General features: G+C 49.7%; 9 protein-coding genes across 9 annotated transcripts; 4 read left to right on the top strand and 5 right to left on the bottom strand.

The window, feature by feature from the left end:
- Positions 1–164: 164 nt before the first annotated feature.
- SND2 (Snd2p) lies at positions 165–671 on the top strand (the record flags this gene model as incomplete). Its single annotated transcript, XM_076683977.1, has 1 exon — positions 165–671. The coding sequence occupies one exon, from the start codon at positions 165–167 to the stop codon at positions 669–671; it is 507 nt and encodes a 168-aa protein (XP_076541731.1).
- A 131-nt stretch (positions 672–802) lies between these two features.
- LIH1 (putative lipase) lies at positions 803–2743 on the bottom strand (the record flags this gene model as incomplete). Its single annotated transcript, XM_076683976.1, has 1 exon — positions 803–2743. One exon carries the CDS (start codon positions 2741–2743, stop codon positions 803–805), a length of 1941 nt encoding a protein of 646 aa, XP_076541730.1.
- A 634-nt stretch (positions 2744–3377) lies between these two features.
- Positions 3378–4097, bottom strand: SDH2 (succinate dehydrogenase iron-sulfur protein subunit SDH2; the record flags this gene model as incomplete). The annotated part of the gene is made up of 1 exon (XM_076683975.1): positions 3378–4097. One exon carries the CDS (start codon positions 4095–4097, stop codon positions 3378–3380), a length of 720 nt encoding a protein of 239 aa, XP_076541729.1.
- Positions 4098–5150: 1053 nt separating this feature from the next.
- TRVA0_012S00958 (ATG3/ATG10 family protein) lies at positions 5151–5585 on the top strand (the record flags this gene model as incomplete). Its single annotated transcript, XM_076683974.1, has 1 exon — positions 5151–5585. The coding sequence occupies one exon, from the start codon at positions 5151–5153 to the stop codon at positions 5583–5585; it is 435 nt and encodes a 144-aa protein (XP_076541728.1).
- Positions 5586–6840: 1255 nt separating this feature from the next.
- Positions 6841–7266, bottom strand: MSL1 (RNA-binding protein; the record flags this gene model as incomplete). Its single annotated transcript, XM_076683973.1, has 1 exon — positions 6841–7266. The coding sequence occupies one exon, from the start codon at positions 7264–7266 to the stop codon at positions 6841–6843; it is 426 nt and encodes a 141-aa protein (XP_076541727.1).
- Positions 7267–7417: 151 nt separating this feature from the next.
- Positions 7418–8123, top strand: GOS1 (Gos1p; the record flags this gene model as incomplete). The annotated part of the gene is made up of 2 exons (XM_076683972.1): positions 7418–7576; positions 7623–8123. The coding sequence occupies 2 exons, from the start codon at positions 7418–7420 to the stop codon at positions 8121–8123; spliced, it is 660 nt and encodes a 219-aa protein (XP_076541726.1).
- Positions 8124–8184: 61 nt separating this feature from the next.
- Positions 8185–10494, bottom strand: HEM14 (oxygen-dependent protoporphyrinogen oxidase; the record flags this gene model as incomplete). The annotated part of the gene is made up of 1 exon (XM_076683971.1): positions 8185–10494. The coding sequence occupies one exon, from the start codon at positions 10492–10494 to the stop codon at positions 8185–8187; it is 2310 nt and encodes a 769-aa protein (XP_076541725.1).
- Positions 10495–11267: 773 nt separating this feature from the next.
- Positions 11268–14242, bottom strand: MIS1 (C-1-tetrahydrofolate synthase; the record flags this gene model as incomplete). Its single annotated transcript, XM_076683970.1, has 2 exons — positions 11268–14049; positions 14097–14242. The coding sequence occupies 2 exons, from the start codon at positions 14240–14242 to the stop codon at positions 11268–11270; spliced, it is 2928 nt and encodes a 975-aa protein (XP_076541724.1).
- Positions 14243–14864: 622 nt separating this feature from the next.
- Positions 14865–15479, top strand: TRVA0_012S00848 (uncharacterized protein; the record flags this gene model as incomplete). Its single annotated transcript, XM_076683969.1, has 1 exon — positions 14865–15479. One exon carries the CDS (start codon positions 14865–14867, stop codon positions 15477–15479), a length of 615 nt encoding a protein of 204 aa, XP_076541723.1.
- Between the last annotated feature and the right edge of the window lie 54 nt (positions 15480–15533).

Here is a 15533-nt window from a genome sequence, read left to right as displayed (position 1 = left end):
GGGTCCCAATGAGGTCGCTTTGGATGTCGTGTCGATACGCTTAGGGGGGCGGTGGTGCCGGGTCGGATCTCCGTACGTCGCCGAGGAACCGTTTCCATCGCCAGCTGCCCAGAACTGAGTGAGAAGCAACCAGGGAGTCGAAGTAGTACTTGGTGTGGGCAAACATGGCTAATACAGCAGCTAAGAAGCAGGCAGTGGCCAATGTCAAAGCTCTGAACCAGTTGCATATTGTATTTGGCGTCGTAAATGCGCTTGTGCTGATAGGACACTTTTTGCTGTCCCGACCAAGATCACTGAAAGCGTACATCTTGTTCTCGCTGCCGTCATTCTTCCTTCAATTCCAGTTAGAGCGGCTCGGAAGACCGAAGTACGATTCCCGGGGCAGTTTAGTATCTGCCGGCGAGGACCTCTCGCAGAAGGGGCTCATTGAGTGGCTCCATGATGTCATTTATTTAACGTGGGGAATTGATATCCTGCTAGTGCTCAGCGGGTCAAACTACGTGTGGTACCTGATCCTGTTGATCCCGGGCTATGCGAGTTACGCAGTTTATGCCAATTTCTTTAAGAAGACTAAGAGCCCATTTACGGAGGATGCCGCCCAGTCTGAGGCCAAGAGCAAGCGACAGGAAAAGCTCGAGAAGCGAGGCCAGAGAATCAAGTATTCGAGGTAACCTCCTTCCAGATATAATGACTTCTAGTGGCGCGTACTATGTATGTACAATATGATTACTCTTCACGCAGATCTACTTTCATTATCGTGCTCATTTTTCTCTATAAATTTGATAAATATTGTGGGGAATATCTATTCTGGAGAAGAGGTTGAACAAATGGCTTGCTCCAAAGTATCCAATGCCCGTTCGTAGTATAATGGCGCATGGTGAAAGATTCCGCGTCCAAATATAGGCTCGTTGTAGCGCTTCTCCACGTCGACAATTAACTCGGCAACAATGTTGGTAGCCTTGTGAGTCTGGTTCCCGTGAGCCTCGTAGACTGTTTTCGTCGTCAAATGGATCACCTCGCCAGGGGGAACAAGCTTTTCGTTGTTCATAGACACCCGGATCCGCGACAGAACGTCCTGAAGGTTGTCATCATGTTCTTCTTCATATAGGGACAGTGGATTGCGCTGAGTCGACAACTGGGCAATGAACCGCCGCATGAGATCATGCACCAGTTGCTTAGAGTCAGATTGCAGAGTCTCAGCAACAGCCTGGAAGTCGAGGAAAAGTCCCAGTGACAGACAGGGCACGATGTCTAGACCAAATACTACTGACGTAACGAGCTTTTCGGTTTTCAGGCGCAACTCAGATGATATGGTAGCGGGCGGGCCATACGCAAAACACTTGACGCGCCTGCCAGCAGGAAGCTCACTAGCTGAAGAGGTGACAAACTCTCCAACAGAGTCAAGCTCCGTGATAAGGATGCAGAACAGCGAACCTATCCCTCCGCCCAACGAATGGCCGCACACGACGAGGCCGTAAGAGGGGTACTTGCTCAGCGATGAATGGAGCGCTTGGAAGACGCGATTGCGCGGACTTGCCAAACGCATAGCATCTTTTAGCATCCCTCCATGAGTAGAGTACTCTTTGTCTTGCCAGCGTATTGTTTCATACTCAAACTCAAAGTCGGCAAGCATGTCTTCGAGGCCCAGAGTTCCTCGAATTGTCAGTACTACCGATTCCGTTGCATGGTCAATGCTTACGAAATGCACTTGTGGGATGGCCTTGTCATCGGATTCTCCAACATAGGTCGAAAGCACAATGTCTCGTACTTGGATGCCAGCGTGTTGGGCAAAACTGACATGACGTGCATGGGTCGTGCTCATGTATTGCTGGGTGGGGATTTTGACGTTGAACTTGCCAATGCCCATGATACGCATGAAAGAATGGCCGTAAGATATTGAGGAATATCGCATAAACCTTGCAAGCAGCTTGACGAATCGATCATCGTAGACCATTTCTACTGGTGGAGACATATGTGTTGCAGCAGTGTGGATGATGCCGCCGGATAACGATGGCGTAGCATCATGTTCAATAGTTCCTTGTTGCTGCTGTTGGTGGCGTGTGTAGGCCAATTCGAAAGTAACCGAGTAGAATCGGGTTGAGCGGTCCTCAATTGACGCGTTCTCGTTGATTATGCGAGCTCCCGGTGGCAGCTGCATGGTGTACGGCGAAGTCAACGGGAATCGTGCCTGCAGAGTGTACTCCTGCACTGCTGTCTCCGACATGGTTAGGTGGTACTTGGAGTCTGGAGGCAACGACCTGATTAGCGCTTGGAACTGGTCACCCGGCAGGCTGGCCGAGTAAGCAGACGCCTTCTTACGGGAGACAATAGTCTCACCATTGTCGAGCACTACAACATCCCATACCGGCATGACTCTGGCATGAGCCCGGGAGGATCTCCATGTTCGCGACTGCACGATAATGAACAGGGAGATGCCACTAAGCATCCTAATCAACCCACTGTGACCGCGGAGACGCGTTCTAAACAGAGTGACGACGCTTCTGAGCGCCCTCGAGCTCTCAGTAGCTCCGAATGCTGCGTTAACGATATGAAGAACATCCTGCGCCAGCAGTAGTGTCTTAGCAAGCCCGGAGTTAACAGTATGCAGGCAGATGGAAATTGCGAGTTTTACCGCGACAATTGCCTTGGTAACTTTGGTAAGGCCGCTGGCGGCCCATGTTTCTGATCCGGGGTTGTCGTTGGCGGCCTTCACGGTGACTCCTTCAATTGCGCGCTGGACCATGCCGATGAACCCGAGCAGGGACACTCTGAGGCCCCATAGCAGGCTCTCGATAACATAGCTGGCCAGTCGTACCACCAGTGTTAGGCTTTTGGTGGTGTAGGATATTCCGAGTGCTATTTTCGTAGGGAGGAGGACTGTGTTCGTCCCCGAGTTCGGAGATGCCCACAGGATGGGGGTACCCGGTATGACAAATGGCGGCTCCTTATCGCTCAACATTCGTCCGGCTCACATTGTGAGTAAATACGCAGGTCTTATATATTGAACTATATAAACATGGGGGTTTTTCCTGGAAACCTTAAGGTGTATCTCCAATTTTTTCAATACATGTCTGAGATGCTAGTTCGGTGCGGCTCCGCCGCATACGCCGCACAAGATCCGTCCAATCACGTCTAAGCCATAATTGAGCTTATTCCAGCTATCAACATGCCCGGAAACCAAGGCTGATGTGCCAGGTACCCTAAAAATATATACCAGAACCTAACGTGATGAATTGAATAATAGCGATTAGTTTGCAGAGGGAAAGTAAGTTGGGTTAATAATTTATATATAACAAGCGAGGTGGTGAGTATGTCTTCCAAAATGAGCTTTTTGGGGGGCTGTTTTTCCGGATTTTTTTTTTCATTCTTTGATTGTTTTAGGCAAAAGACATCTCCTTCTTGATTCGGGCAATGGCAAGACCCGGGTTGAGATGCTTTGGACAGGTTCGAGTGCAGTTCATAATGGTGTGGCATCGGTACAAGGACATGGAGTTCTCGAGCTTCTCCCGTCGCTTGAGGGTGGCCTGATCTCGCGAGTCAGCCATCCATCTGTAGGCCTGCATCAGCACGGCTGGGCCCAGGTACTCCTGCTGGTTCCACCAGTACGATGGGCAGGCGGTGGAGCAGCATGCACACAAAATGCACTCGTACATGCCGTCGAGCTTCTTTCGGTCGGCAATGGACTGGAGGTTCTCCTTGCCGTCCTCTGGCACGCTCTCTCGCTGCAGGTACGGCTCGATGGACTTGTACTGCTTGTAGAACTGGGTCAGATCCGGGACGAGGTCACGGACAACGTACATGTGCGGCAGCGGGTAGATCTTCTCGTCCTTGGCGGTGTCCGTCTCGATTCGGCACAGGCACGCCAGCGTGTTTCGACCGTTGATGTTCATGGCACACGAGCCGCAAATGCCCTCTCGGCACGATCTTCGGAACGTCAGCGTGGAATCCTGCTCGTTCTTGATCTTGATCAATGCATCGAGCACCATTGGGCCCGTCTTGTTCAAATCAACCTTGTACTCCTTGAGCTCTGGCTTCTGCTCTGGGGTGTCTGGGTTCCATCGGTAGATCTTGAACGTCTTGAGCCGCTCAGTGGCCATCGTTCGCTTCGCAGCAGCAATTGGCGCTCTGGCGGCAGCTCGCACTCTTATTGGGAACATCTCTGCTTATGGTTCAAGCCTGTTGGGCGTCGTGGAGGGTGGTTATATGATATGCTGGAAAAGGGAGCCTTGTGAGTGGGTAAAGAGGTTTTTCTGGGGGAGAAAGGTCGGAAAATTGGCGTTCCCTTTCAACCGCGGCCCTGCCGTGACGCCGGGCCCGATTGGGTCCACCCCCCATAACTCGAATCATCTGCGCTCTGATTGGCTAGTCTCCCCCTGGCCGCGCAGACGATGCCCCGACTTTCGGAAAACTCTGCTGCCATTTCCCCGGACCGCTCCGTATTATTTTCTTGACCACTAGCGTGACATAAACTGCAGATGTGTACTGAAAAATAGGAGAATTTGTGAACCCAGAGGTGGCATTTCGAGGGTTACTCGGCTGAAGTGGCCCTGTGTAGGCTTTCCTTGTACTCTCATTGGTCCATCTCCATCAGCTCATCGCGTGGGGAGATGTTTCGGGGAACTTAACCGATTACTTGACTACGCTACTGGTTATGCATGATTCCGATCGATCTTGTCCGACGTATATTGTGTTGGTAGCCGTTTCAAAATCCAAACATTGGGTGCACTACATAGACTGTACCTAATATTGTCAAGCACCCTCCCTATTAGCAATGCGTAGAGCCTAGTTTTATATATGCGTTAGTTTTTTGTAATGTGTAGACGGTGAATAATGGCTTCTCTCTGGTGCTTTATTGGAAAACAGGGGGGGCTCATCCCCCCCCCCCCCCCCCCCCAACCCAGTTGGTCGTACGTATTCGCTGAAGAGATCTTCACACTGGAAGGTCAATTACGTAGCTGTTAAACGATCTTCCTCATGGCTTGCCAGAAAGCCTGGGATTATGGCCACGATTCTACTACCGCTACCTAAATACTGTTGATAACTTCTTAGTTACACACGGTACGTTCAGTGAAGCGTACTGATCTGTGAGCCGCGTACGGCTGTGCCTGGCTCTAGATCTCGCCCGACATATTTCCACATTAACTACGCTAATGGCAGACTTGCGGGGGTTAGCAGAGAAAATAATCACCGTGCCAAGGAGTTTGAAAAAAGCAGATGGAGCAGAATATATTGAAATAAAGCAGGGCAACGCTGTGTACCATGTTGTACCGTGGAACATTGACCCACACGTGCCGGTGCTCTACCTAAGTTACTACCACGAAGACGGGCGGTTAGTAACGGATGTCAGCATAGTAATGAAAGAGCTGAGGATAAACTTTGATGAGGACGGTGAGGTAAGGAATCAGTATGGAAGTCTCATTAGTCTCTCGCAAACAGAACATCCGATATTTGGCTACATTGCGTTCTATTTGCATCCCTGTCGCACTAGGGACTTTCTTGACGAGATGAACACCACGACTAGTTCAAGTGATTCATTGTTCCTCTGGCTTCAGGCGTTTGGCCGCTATCTTGGGCTGCAGCTTTAGGATCAGTATTTTCTTCGTTTTTGAGTCTTACAATGACAGAATACCAGATTCTATCATTACCGTAACATGATATCACTGAGAGATGCATGAGATATTTCCATGGATAGAGCAACCGGGGATACTAATTGTTTATTTGATGACTTAATGAATGGATTGTATGGCGAATAGTATCACTTCTTTTATAATAAGCCACTATTGATTGGATGATTGTTAACTGTGGCTTGCTGTACGGAATTGAAGCATCAAACATTATTTCTTAGAACAAATAGCGAAACTAGCTATAAATGAGGAGTTTTTTATTTCGGAACAAGCGATTACATGTAACCGGTTACCAGTACTACTGGTATACAGTATTAATCCAAATTTAAAGCGTGGTTATGTCCCACGAGAATCGATTCCAAGTCAGCATCAATAGTGGTGGCTAAAATCAAATTACATGACGCATGATCAGTATACTTCACAAAGCTTTGGATTATTTATGCATTGATGTTTTCAGTGTTGCAAATAATAATTAATTCTGACCTGTTTCTGTGACTATGAAAATAATACGGCATTTGGCAGTCTCTTTTATATTGAAATAAATGCCCAGAGTAGAATAACAGACTCTGTAAAACGCTAGAGTAAGCTACCGGGTACTGTGTTACGAATATACACATGGCGCCAGACACTTCGCTACTGGGGCTAATCATTAAACCTGCGATATATTAACCCGGTGCACGATCATTTCTGTCATTTTCAGATACATTTCTATTCATGTGCAATCCCTCCGCGAAGCGGAGCCACAGGGGGGTTTGGGGGGACTGGTCCCCCCATGTATACCCACTGCTTCAATTGACCTGGGGGCCAGCCCCAGACTCCCGTAGCTCCGCTTCGCGGAGGGATTGTAGATGAGGTAGACGAACTTCGCGAAGCGGAGCCATATAGAACCCTTATGCAAAGAACTGCGAGTGTAAATACTGAATTATGTGATATATTGAACGCAGAGCTATAAGGTATGCAGGGATTTAGTTGGTATCGGCAATTATTCTGTGCGGCAACAAACAAATTTGCACTGAACGAACTATCGGTTGTCAAAGGATTTTATAGCTTTGAATTTGAATACCGATAGAATAAGTGGTAAAGTTCCACTCCTTCATGTAAACCTCTAACGCAATTATGATGCAGAATAACCTTCAATTAACCGTCGTTAATGCATGGTTTACAAAATGGACAGGATTAACTCTATGAATAAATAACATACAAAATAAATAATACATCAGTTTGGAGGATTAATTGCCGGTCTTTCGTGCAGCAACCGGCTAATTGCATGACTCTGACCATTGGCATAAGCCATTTTGAGCTCCTTACCAAAGAACATCGTCCCGTTTAGCGATTTCAAGGCCAGTGTCGCATCCTCGACATCTGCAAATACGACATGTGCCTGCCCACGCATTTTCGTGTTCCTCATAGTAAGCACCTCGATAATGTCGCCATAAGTCGAAAACAACAAATACAAACTCTTCTTCAGCTCGTTCACATGCACTTGGTCGTTGAGATTGTGCACATACACCGTCTGGTTCGGATCACCCCAGTTCTCCGCTAGACGATCCGCCTTGGAGCCGTCGCTGATCTTGCGGGCCTTCCGCGGCTCCTCCGTGGCCTCGGCCTCTTTCGCTCGCTTCCCTCTTCGTTTCGGGGGCATCTCCAAGGGCAGTCGACAGTGATCGTGTGAGGCTCCCCCTGCCAAATTAAATTTTGTCCCAAGGCCGCGTTATCGGCACGGCTGAAAAGAACACCCGAATATTGCGGCCACCGACCGTGGAGAGGCGCTTCAACCATCCAATATACCAAAAATGAGCTCGTTTGCGCAGCTGAGATCGCAGTCGAGGGCGCTGGAGACGCGCACTGAGGGCCTCCTGTCGCGGTTCTCGAGCTTTGTCCAGACCGTGTCCTCGAGCGCCACGGAAGACGAAGTGCGGCTCGTCAAGGAGATTGAAGAATGTCTTGATAAGGCAAGTGTTATAAGTATTGAGTGTAGGAAAATGGCTAACAATGTAGCGTGATGAGACCATGTCGTCCCTGTCGCGGTCGCTGGAGTCCGAGCCAGCTGCCACGGCGACAAAACTCCACCAAGTACAGCGACATAAGGAAGTACTGCAAGATCACAAGGCTGAATTCAAGCGCATCAAACAGAGCATCCAGCATGAGCGCAACAGAACTAACCTGCTCACTTCGGTGAGGACCGATATTGAAAACCACCGGCGATCCGCGACGAATGGGGAGTCTGAGGCCGACTACATGCTGTCGGAGAGGAATAGAATTGACAATGCACACAATCTAACCGATAGAATCCTATCCCAGGCGTATGAGACGAGAGAAGAGTTTGTGCGACAAAGAGCTAACCTGGCGAATGTACAGCGGCGAGTACTCCAAACCGCCAGTCACATTCCAGGGCTGAACACCCTGATTGCCAAAGTTAACACCAGAAAGAAGCGCGATTCGTTGATTATCGCTTCTCTAATTACCCTATGCATTCTCTTTTTGTTCTTTATTAGATAATACTCGTGTCCCGAAGTGGCGAGCATGTAATAAAAACTATTTACAATGGTAGTAATGGGGATTAAGCGTAGAGTTTTGGATAGGTAGCAGCCATGTAATGGTTGATGTAGTATCGCGGGAACAGAAGCTTCCTCTGAGGAGAGAAACGCGTTGCGAGGGTAATTGAATCAACGAAGCAGTCTCCAACACCAACACCACGGCCAAACGTTGTGCCAGAGAGGAAAACACGGTTGCTGTATGCCTTTGATACATCCTCGTGGATCTCCTGCACTCGGTCAGAGTGGCCCACTGTGTATTGCGGAATGCTTTGCGTCTGGTACTTGATCTTGACGTGATAATCTTCCGGATGGAGCTCAGTTCCAAGGTAGTGGTTTAGGAACGTGATTGCCTGCAATTCCAATTCACCCTCAGATGGCAGACTAGCCTTGCCATCCCAGAGATGCCCACCCATCATGACTGTGAGGGTAGTGGAGTCTGGGAGTTCCGCAGCCCCTCGCTTAACTGGAGCACTGTCGCTGAGCTGATCGGCGAGGAATTCCTTACTAGAGGCTGCGATGTTGGAGAAGTTGAATTTCTCTCTTGCCTCTTTTCGCAATTGCTCCATTTCTTGAACACTAGCATATTCTTTGGTAATGTCTCTGGCATTCAACTTGTCGGCGACCGGTTCAACGGAGTTTCGCACCGCAGAGTCAAATATGACTCCGAGCACATCGCCGTTTGGTGATGGCCCACTCTCGGTTTTTGGAACAAGGATGCCAAACCAATTGAGGCCAACCTTTTTAGACGGGAAGAAGAAATCCACCACGGCCATGTTAGTAAATTTGATCTGAGAGATGAGCTGTTGAGCTTTTGGCGCTGCAGTCAGCGCTGGACCGACCTCTCGACCAGGGAGTGTAGACACAACTACCGAACCCGAGTAAATTTTTCCAGAATCAGTAACTACTTCGCACCCTTTCTCAATTGGCTTCAGCTTGTGTACTTTCTGGCCCAAGTCAAGATTAACATGGTTCATTTGCCTGAGGTCGTTAGCGATGGCGTCTGCTAGCTGTTCAATCCCCCCTTGTATGGCCACCATGCTATACCTCTTGAGGTTGCGCTGGTAATTAGCGTATGATTTACCGGTAAATGTCTGCGACAGAAGTGGCAGAGCCCGGTTAGTGTACTCGTCAATGGACGAGAGGATACCAGTGACCACAGACCCGACGACACTAGCCCCTTCTGTCCGCTCAACCAAGTATGCCCTGTTCAGCCTCGTCACAGATCGCGCACTTAGCTCCGCACTGTCACCACCATATATGCCGCGCATCAATGCAGATACAAACCGCTTGGCAAGGTCACCATTGAACCGTCTAGAGATAAAAGACTCCACCGACTCATCATTGACCTTTTTGTCTCGAGCTCTGGCCACAAAAAAGTCTTTCAGCGGTGCGAGTTTGACGCCCTTCATAATTGGGGAACGCATGAAGTTGACAAAGCTTCCACTTTCGTGGTTAGGCAGCTTAACCAAGTCGCCGCCATAAACCAGGCCTTTAGTGTTGACTGGCGCATTCTTTGGAATGCCTCCCAGCTTGTCCAACAGTCCAAGCTCTTCCATCATATGAATTGCCAGAAGTGTTCCTGGATGAGACGGCAACAAAGTCCGGGGCCCAAACTCAAACATGGTCTTCCCTCCATCAACTTCGACGCTTTCCGACTGCATATAACCGCCAACGCGATTACTGCCTTCGACAATTCTGATGCGAATGTCTGGGCGGGCTTTCGCAGTGTACCAGGCTAGCGAAAGACCGGAAATGCCACCACCGAGAATAATCAACTCTTGACCCTTTCCCACATTGTGGATCCGTGTAATTGTCGTTTCGAGTTCAGAAGTCATCTGATCCCATCTCTTCACCCACAATGCATGCTCAATTGGGTCTGTAGGCGGCAGGTCCTCATCTACTTTCTGTGCGAATGAAATCTTTTTCCGTCCGCGAATCAAATCGCCGATCAGCTGGAAGGTTTCCTTAAGTTCCGTAATCGGATCCTTCGCCTCAGTAGGCTTGCTTGTCGGTTTCTTCTTTCGCGCAAGCATCCGCTTACTTTTTTCCAGGCTCCGCGTGAGTGGAAGAAGACTGTAGCTGTCCGGTCTCTGCAACGAAAGAACTTCCCTCCAAACAGCATTATCTTTCTGTTCATTCGCAAGGAATCTTTCCTCCCGCAGATCTCGTATACCGAGCTCCACTTTGGGCGAGAACTCTTCTTCGGGCTTCACCTTCTCGTTTTTAAACGCACCCCAGCTGAACCTTTCGCGGAGGGGTTTCTTCGCCAGGGCAAAGCTGCTACTGTGTAGCCCCCTGTGAGGCACAGCAGCTCCTCCAATATACCTGTACATGGGCCGTATGGTCAAGATCTGATGGGGTCTGCTTGGTATTAAATAGATCTCCCCTTGACTGTGGGCTTTTTTTCACGCACGGCTGAAACATCATCCAATCAACTAGGGCTAGTCGTTCGATTCTGACCTTTTCGGTGCAATTGTTTATTCATACTGGGTAGTGGGCTAATTTTTGATAATTGCATGTTGTCAACTTGTGACAGAAGATCTACTCGGGTGCCGCATTCAAAGCGGCTCGGCGTATGCGCCGCACTTATGACACTGTCTCACAGTGAAATTTCAGCTGATAATCCATTCAATTTCGGATTATAATCCTTCATGACGGCCCCATGAGGCAGTTGAAATTTACAGTAAGAAACAAGCCCTAGTAGAAACAGATGTCGAAGGGCACAACACAGGCCAATCGTAACCGGCGGTTTCATAGCTACTGGAATAGATACAGAACAACTGCCGATGATTTCATTTCTCCCTCTTCTTTTCTACTTTGGTTATTAATATATTCTTTGACAAATTTTTGCAAAGTTCTCGACGCCAATTTCTTCAATTGCAGAAACCTACCTAATGTTCTACTACAACTTATCATCTCCCTTGACCACCCGGTAAAAATGAATTGATGTTGATACACAGCTACTGTACTGTAAATCCGCCGCACGTATCGTGCATATCCGGAGACATATTCCGATGGCTACCCACCGGAGTTTGTTGAAGAGATGCGATGAGGTGAAAAATTTTGTATTCAGAGATAAATATGTACGAGTGGGGGTGGAGGAGATTTAAAACAGACCCTCAATCTCTCCCTGATCATTAACTTCGACGTTCATGAACCCAGAGTACGTGCTAAGACCGGGAATGGTCTGAATGGCGCCAGCAAGAGCATAGAGGTAGCCGGACCCGACGGCCGCTCGAACGTCCCGGATAGGGATCTTGAAATCCGTGTACTCCTGTGGGTTGCCCTTGAGGTTTGGATCGTGGGATAGAGAGTACTGAGTCTTGGCAATGCAAATTGGAAGGTGGCCAAATCCTTGGGCAGTGTACTGCTCAATCTTCTTTCGCGCAAGATCACTGAGCTCAACGCCAGAAGCTCCATACATGGATCGAGCAATGGTGTTGAGCTTCTCTTCGGCAGTGCTGTTCTCGGTCTCGTAAAGGAACTTGAACTTGGAGTGGTCGCTGGTCTCGCATGCCTTGATGACACCCTCAGCCAGTTCAACAGCTCCGGCACCGCCACTCTCCCAGTGGTTGGTAGGAATTGCGTCGTCAGCGCCCGCCTTGAGAGCCTCTTCTCGGATAGCTTCAAGCTCAGCATCAGTATCGGTGACGAATCGGTTGATGGCAACTACTACAGGGACGCCGTAAGTCTTGGCGTTCTGGATCTGCTTTCGCAGATTGGAGGTACCGTTTCGAACAAGCTCAACGTTCTCCTGGGTGTATGCTTCAGGAAGAGGAGTACCTGGCTTGACTTCTGGGCCGCCTCCGTGGAGCTTGAGGGCTCGCACGGTGGCCACAATGACGACAGCGTCTGGAACGAGGCCAGAGGATCGGCACTTAATGTTGAAAAACCGCTCACCGCCCATAGTGAAGTCGAAACCGGCCTCGGTGACGACATAACCAGTCTTGTCAGAGGGCTCGCCTTCCTCAGTACCGGCAAGCTTGAGCGCCATCTTATCGGCAAGCACAGAAGAAGCACCAATTGAAATGTTGGCGAATGGACCAGCATGGACCATGACTGGAGTGCCTTCCAAACTCTGCATGAGATTTGGCTTGATAGCGTCCTTCATCATGGCGGTGAGAGCACCTCCAGCTCCGATATCATCACAAGTGATTGGGACGCCACTCTTACTGCTGGCAATTACCATTCGACCAAGCCGTTCCCTCATGTCGGTCAGGCTGTTCGACAGAGCGAGAACAGCCATGACCTCACTGGCAACCGAAATATCAAACCCAGTCTTTCGCGCAAGGCCCTTCTCGGTGGGGGCCTCGCCAATAGTGATACCTCGCAGGTATCGGTCATTGGTGTCAACGACTCGACGCCAGGTGATAGTCTCTGGGTCGATATCGAGTCGGGCAAATTTGGTGATCTCCTCAGGAGTAAGAGTCTTCGGATCAGTCTTGTCAATGCCGAGCTTTTTGAGTCGTCGTAGCATTGACGGGGTGAAGCCCTTCTTTGGCACGAGTCGTCGGAACAGCGAAGCGTCCTTCTGAGTCGCCTCGTGGAACATTCGAGTATCGATGGCGGCGGCCAGCAGGTTGTTAGCGGCGCTCACAGCGTGAATGTCACCGGTAAGATGCATGTTGAATTCGTCCATAGGGATAACCTGGGAGTAACCGCCGCCCGCAGCGCCACCCTTGATACCAAAGGTAGGGCCCATGGATGGCTGTCGCACATTGGCAAATGAGAGCTTCCCAAGGTGGCCGGAGAGGGCCTGGACGATACCCATGGTCGTGGTCGACTTACCCTCGCCCAGTGGGGTTGGGGTGATACCGGCAACCAGCACATACTTGCCGTTCTTTCGGTGCTGGAGTCGATCCAGTAGCGAGAGGTCGACCTTAGCCTTGTAGTGTCCGTATGGCTCAAGCTCGTGGTTAGTGATGCCGACCTCGGTAGCAAGGTCCTTGATTCGCTTGGGCTTCTGGGCTCGCGAAATATCAATGTCGCTTGGCACAGGGGACGTTGTCTTTAGGGGCAGAGGCGTGACATGTCGGTACTCCTGCTTTCGATACGCTGCCTTGGCGCTCTCAAACACGTTTTGGGCGACCATGGCCACCGTCATTGGGCCCACTCCGCCGGGGACTGGAGTGACGAGCGAAGCCACCTTGGACGCAGAGGCGTACTCAACGTCACCCACGAGCCTGTGGCCAGACTTCTTGGTCGAGTCTGGAATTGAGTTGATGCCGACGTCGATCACCACAGCGCCGGGCTTGATCCAGTCACCCTTAATATACTCGGGGATGCCTACCGCAGCGACAACAATGTCCGCTCGCTTAACGATCTCCGGCAGGTTTTGGGTGTGTCGGTGGCATACGGTCACGGTCGCGTCCTCGTCCTTGAGGAGGTAGGACATCGGGTTGCCCACGATATCTGATCGGCCAATAACCACGGCGTTCTTGCCGGCGATATCTACCTTGTAGTGATTCAGCAGAGCCATGATACCCTTTGGAGTGCATGGAGTGAACAACGGCTTGCCATTTCGACGAGCAAGCTCGCCAATGTTATAAGTACCGAACCCGTCGACATCCTTGGTGGCCACAACTGAATCGGTGACTTTCTTTTCGTCAATTGATTTAGGCAGCGGGAGCTGGACGAGGATGCCGTGGGTGCTCGGATCGTCATTCAGCAGCTCAATCTCGTTCAGCAGATCGTCCTCGGCGATCTCCTCGGCGAAGTTCTTGAGTTCGCACTTGATGCCCACCTCAGTAGCCTGCTTGAGCTTAGCTCGCACATATGCTGACGAGTCTGGCCGGTGCCCGACCTGAACGATGACCAGCTTTGGCTGGAAGAAGGGCTTCTGCTGCTTGATCTCCTCGATCTGCTCTTTAATGTCAGATCGGATTTGTCTAAACTGGTTAGTTACACACGTAGCCCAGAATTGGGTTCTCCATACCTAGCGACCAACTTTCCATCAATCGGCTCGGCGTCCAGTACGATTCTAGAAGTTGAGAGATGCCGGCTAGCCAATGGGATCGATCTGATTACGGTCCGGGTCAAATACCGCGAAGAGGGCGATACCACCTTGCTGTATCTAAGCATTTCTGTCTACGCTCTTGCAAATAAGGAGAGATTGAGTTGCTGCAATATAGTAAAAGAAAAAAAAAAGATTATACCCTCGAAGGTGGAGTTTTGTATTTTTTTTCACTCGCGCAGCTAACCGGCGAGTGACTAAATGAAACTTCTGTGAAATGTGTGTGACTAAAACAGCCCAAGTGCCATCGCTTCTCTTGGCTGTTTGATTCAATTTTTCAACCCCTCCAGCCGTGGGAAATGGACGAGACTCATCCGTCGGGCAAAAATAAACCACCGTGACTCTTATGTCCCCATCATCTCGTCGATTACCTCGAGTAGGAGGGCAATAGTTTATCCTATAAACTAGTCATCGACGGGAAAAAAATTTTCCAATGCAGGAAAGGTCTGCATAAGGGCGATAAGTCTGCAGAGATTTGGCATTTGCTGCACGGTAATTTCCTCCGACACCACGATCAACCAATATCAACGGTTTTGTATTACCACGGTACTCATGTTCATCAGGGTCCTTAAACAGTGATTATGAACTGCACCCTGTTGATGCTGTATTTGGGACTATTGAATAATCTTATGTGCTGGTACCAAATTGCATTGCTAGATAGACTACAATTACAAAGGGAGATACTGCCACATGGGCGATTCTAAAACCCCTGCTAAGGGGCATTCTAGCGCCTCCTTTGATTTAAACTCACCTGTACTGCCGCGATCGCGGTCAGGCAAGTCGAAAAGGGGTAGCCCACATGACATCCACTCCCCTATTGATGTGAAGCGATCCAAAAAAGCCTCATCTCGTGAGGCGCATGCGGCTGACATTCACACGCCCGTAGCCATGGTTTCAGGGACGAAACCTCTTACAACAGTGCTAGACCTGTCTACTCCGCTAACAAAGAAGCCGCGTATTGATGAATCTAGCGAGACTCCGTGGTCTCCTTCGCCAAAGAAGAAGGTGACGTTCTACCGCAAAGACGGGCTTGCTGAGCAAGTTCAGAGCCTTGTGCTCCATCAGGGGCTTAAATTCAATCTTGCCAAAACCATTTCGGACAACAGAACTGCGTTGGTGGTCGACAAGGTTTCAAAATGGAACCGCCATTCTTTCCATGTCCATTTCACAAATTCCGAATCTGGAGTATTAATTGACGACAAGAACCGTCGTATCAAGCTTTCGCCCGGTGATAAAATAGCCCTGGGAGATCCTTACCTGTGTCTGGCTCCGGACATTTACTTTGACTGGTCAATTGTGAAATAGTTTCATTACACCTTCATCTCTACCTGCACCTCCTAATATAGTATGTATGGTTTT

The sequence above is a fragment of the Trichomonascus vanleenenianus genome (genome assembly GCF_965637985.1).
Source record: "Trichomonascus vanleenenianus strain CLIB 3782 genome assembly, contig: TRVA0_012S, whole genome shotgun sequence".
Taxonomy (NCBI): domain Eukaryota; kingdom Fungi; phylum Ascomycota; class Dipodascomycetes; order Dipodascales; family Trichomonascaceae; genus Blastobotrys; species Blastobotrys vanleenenianus.
This window is presented reverse-complemented; position numbering and strand designations above follow the sequence as displayed.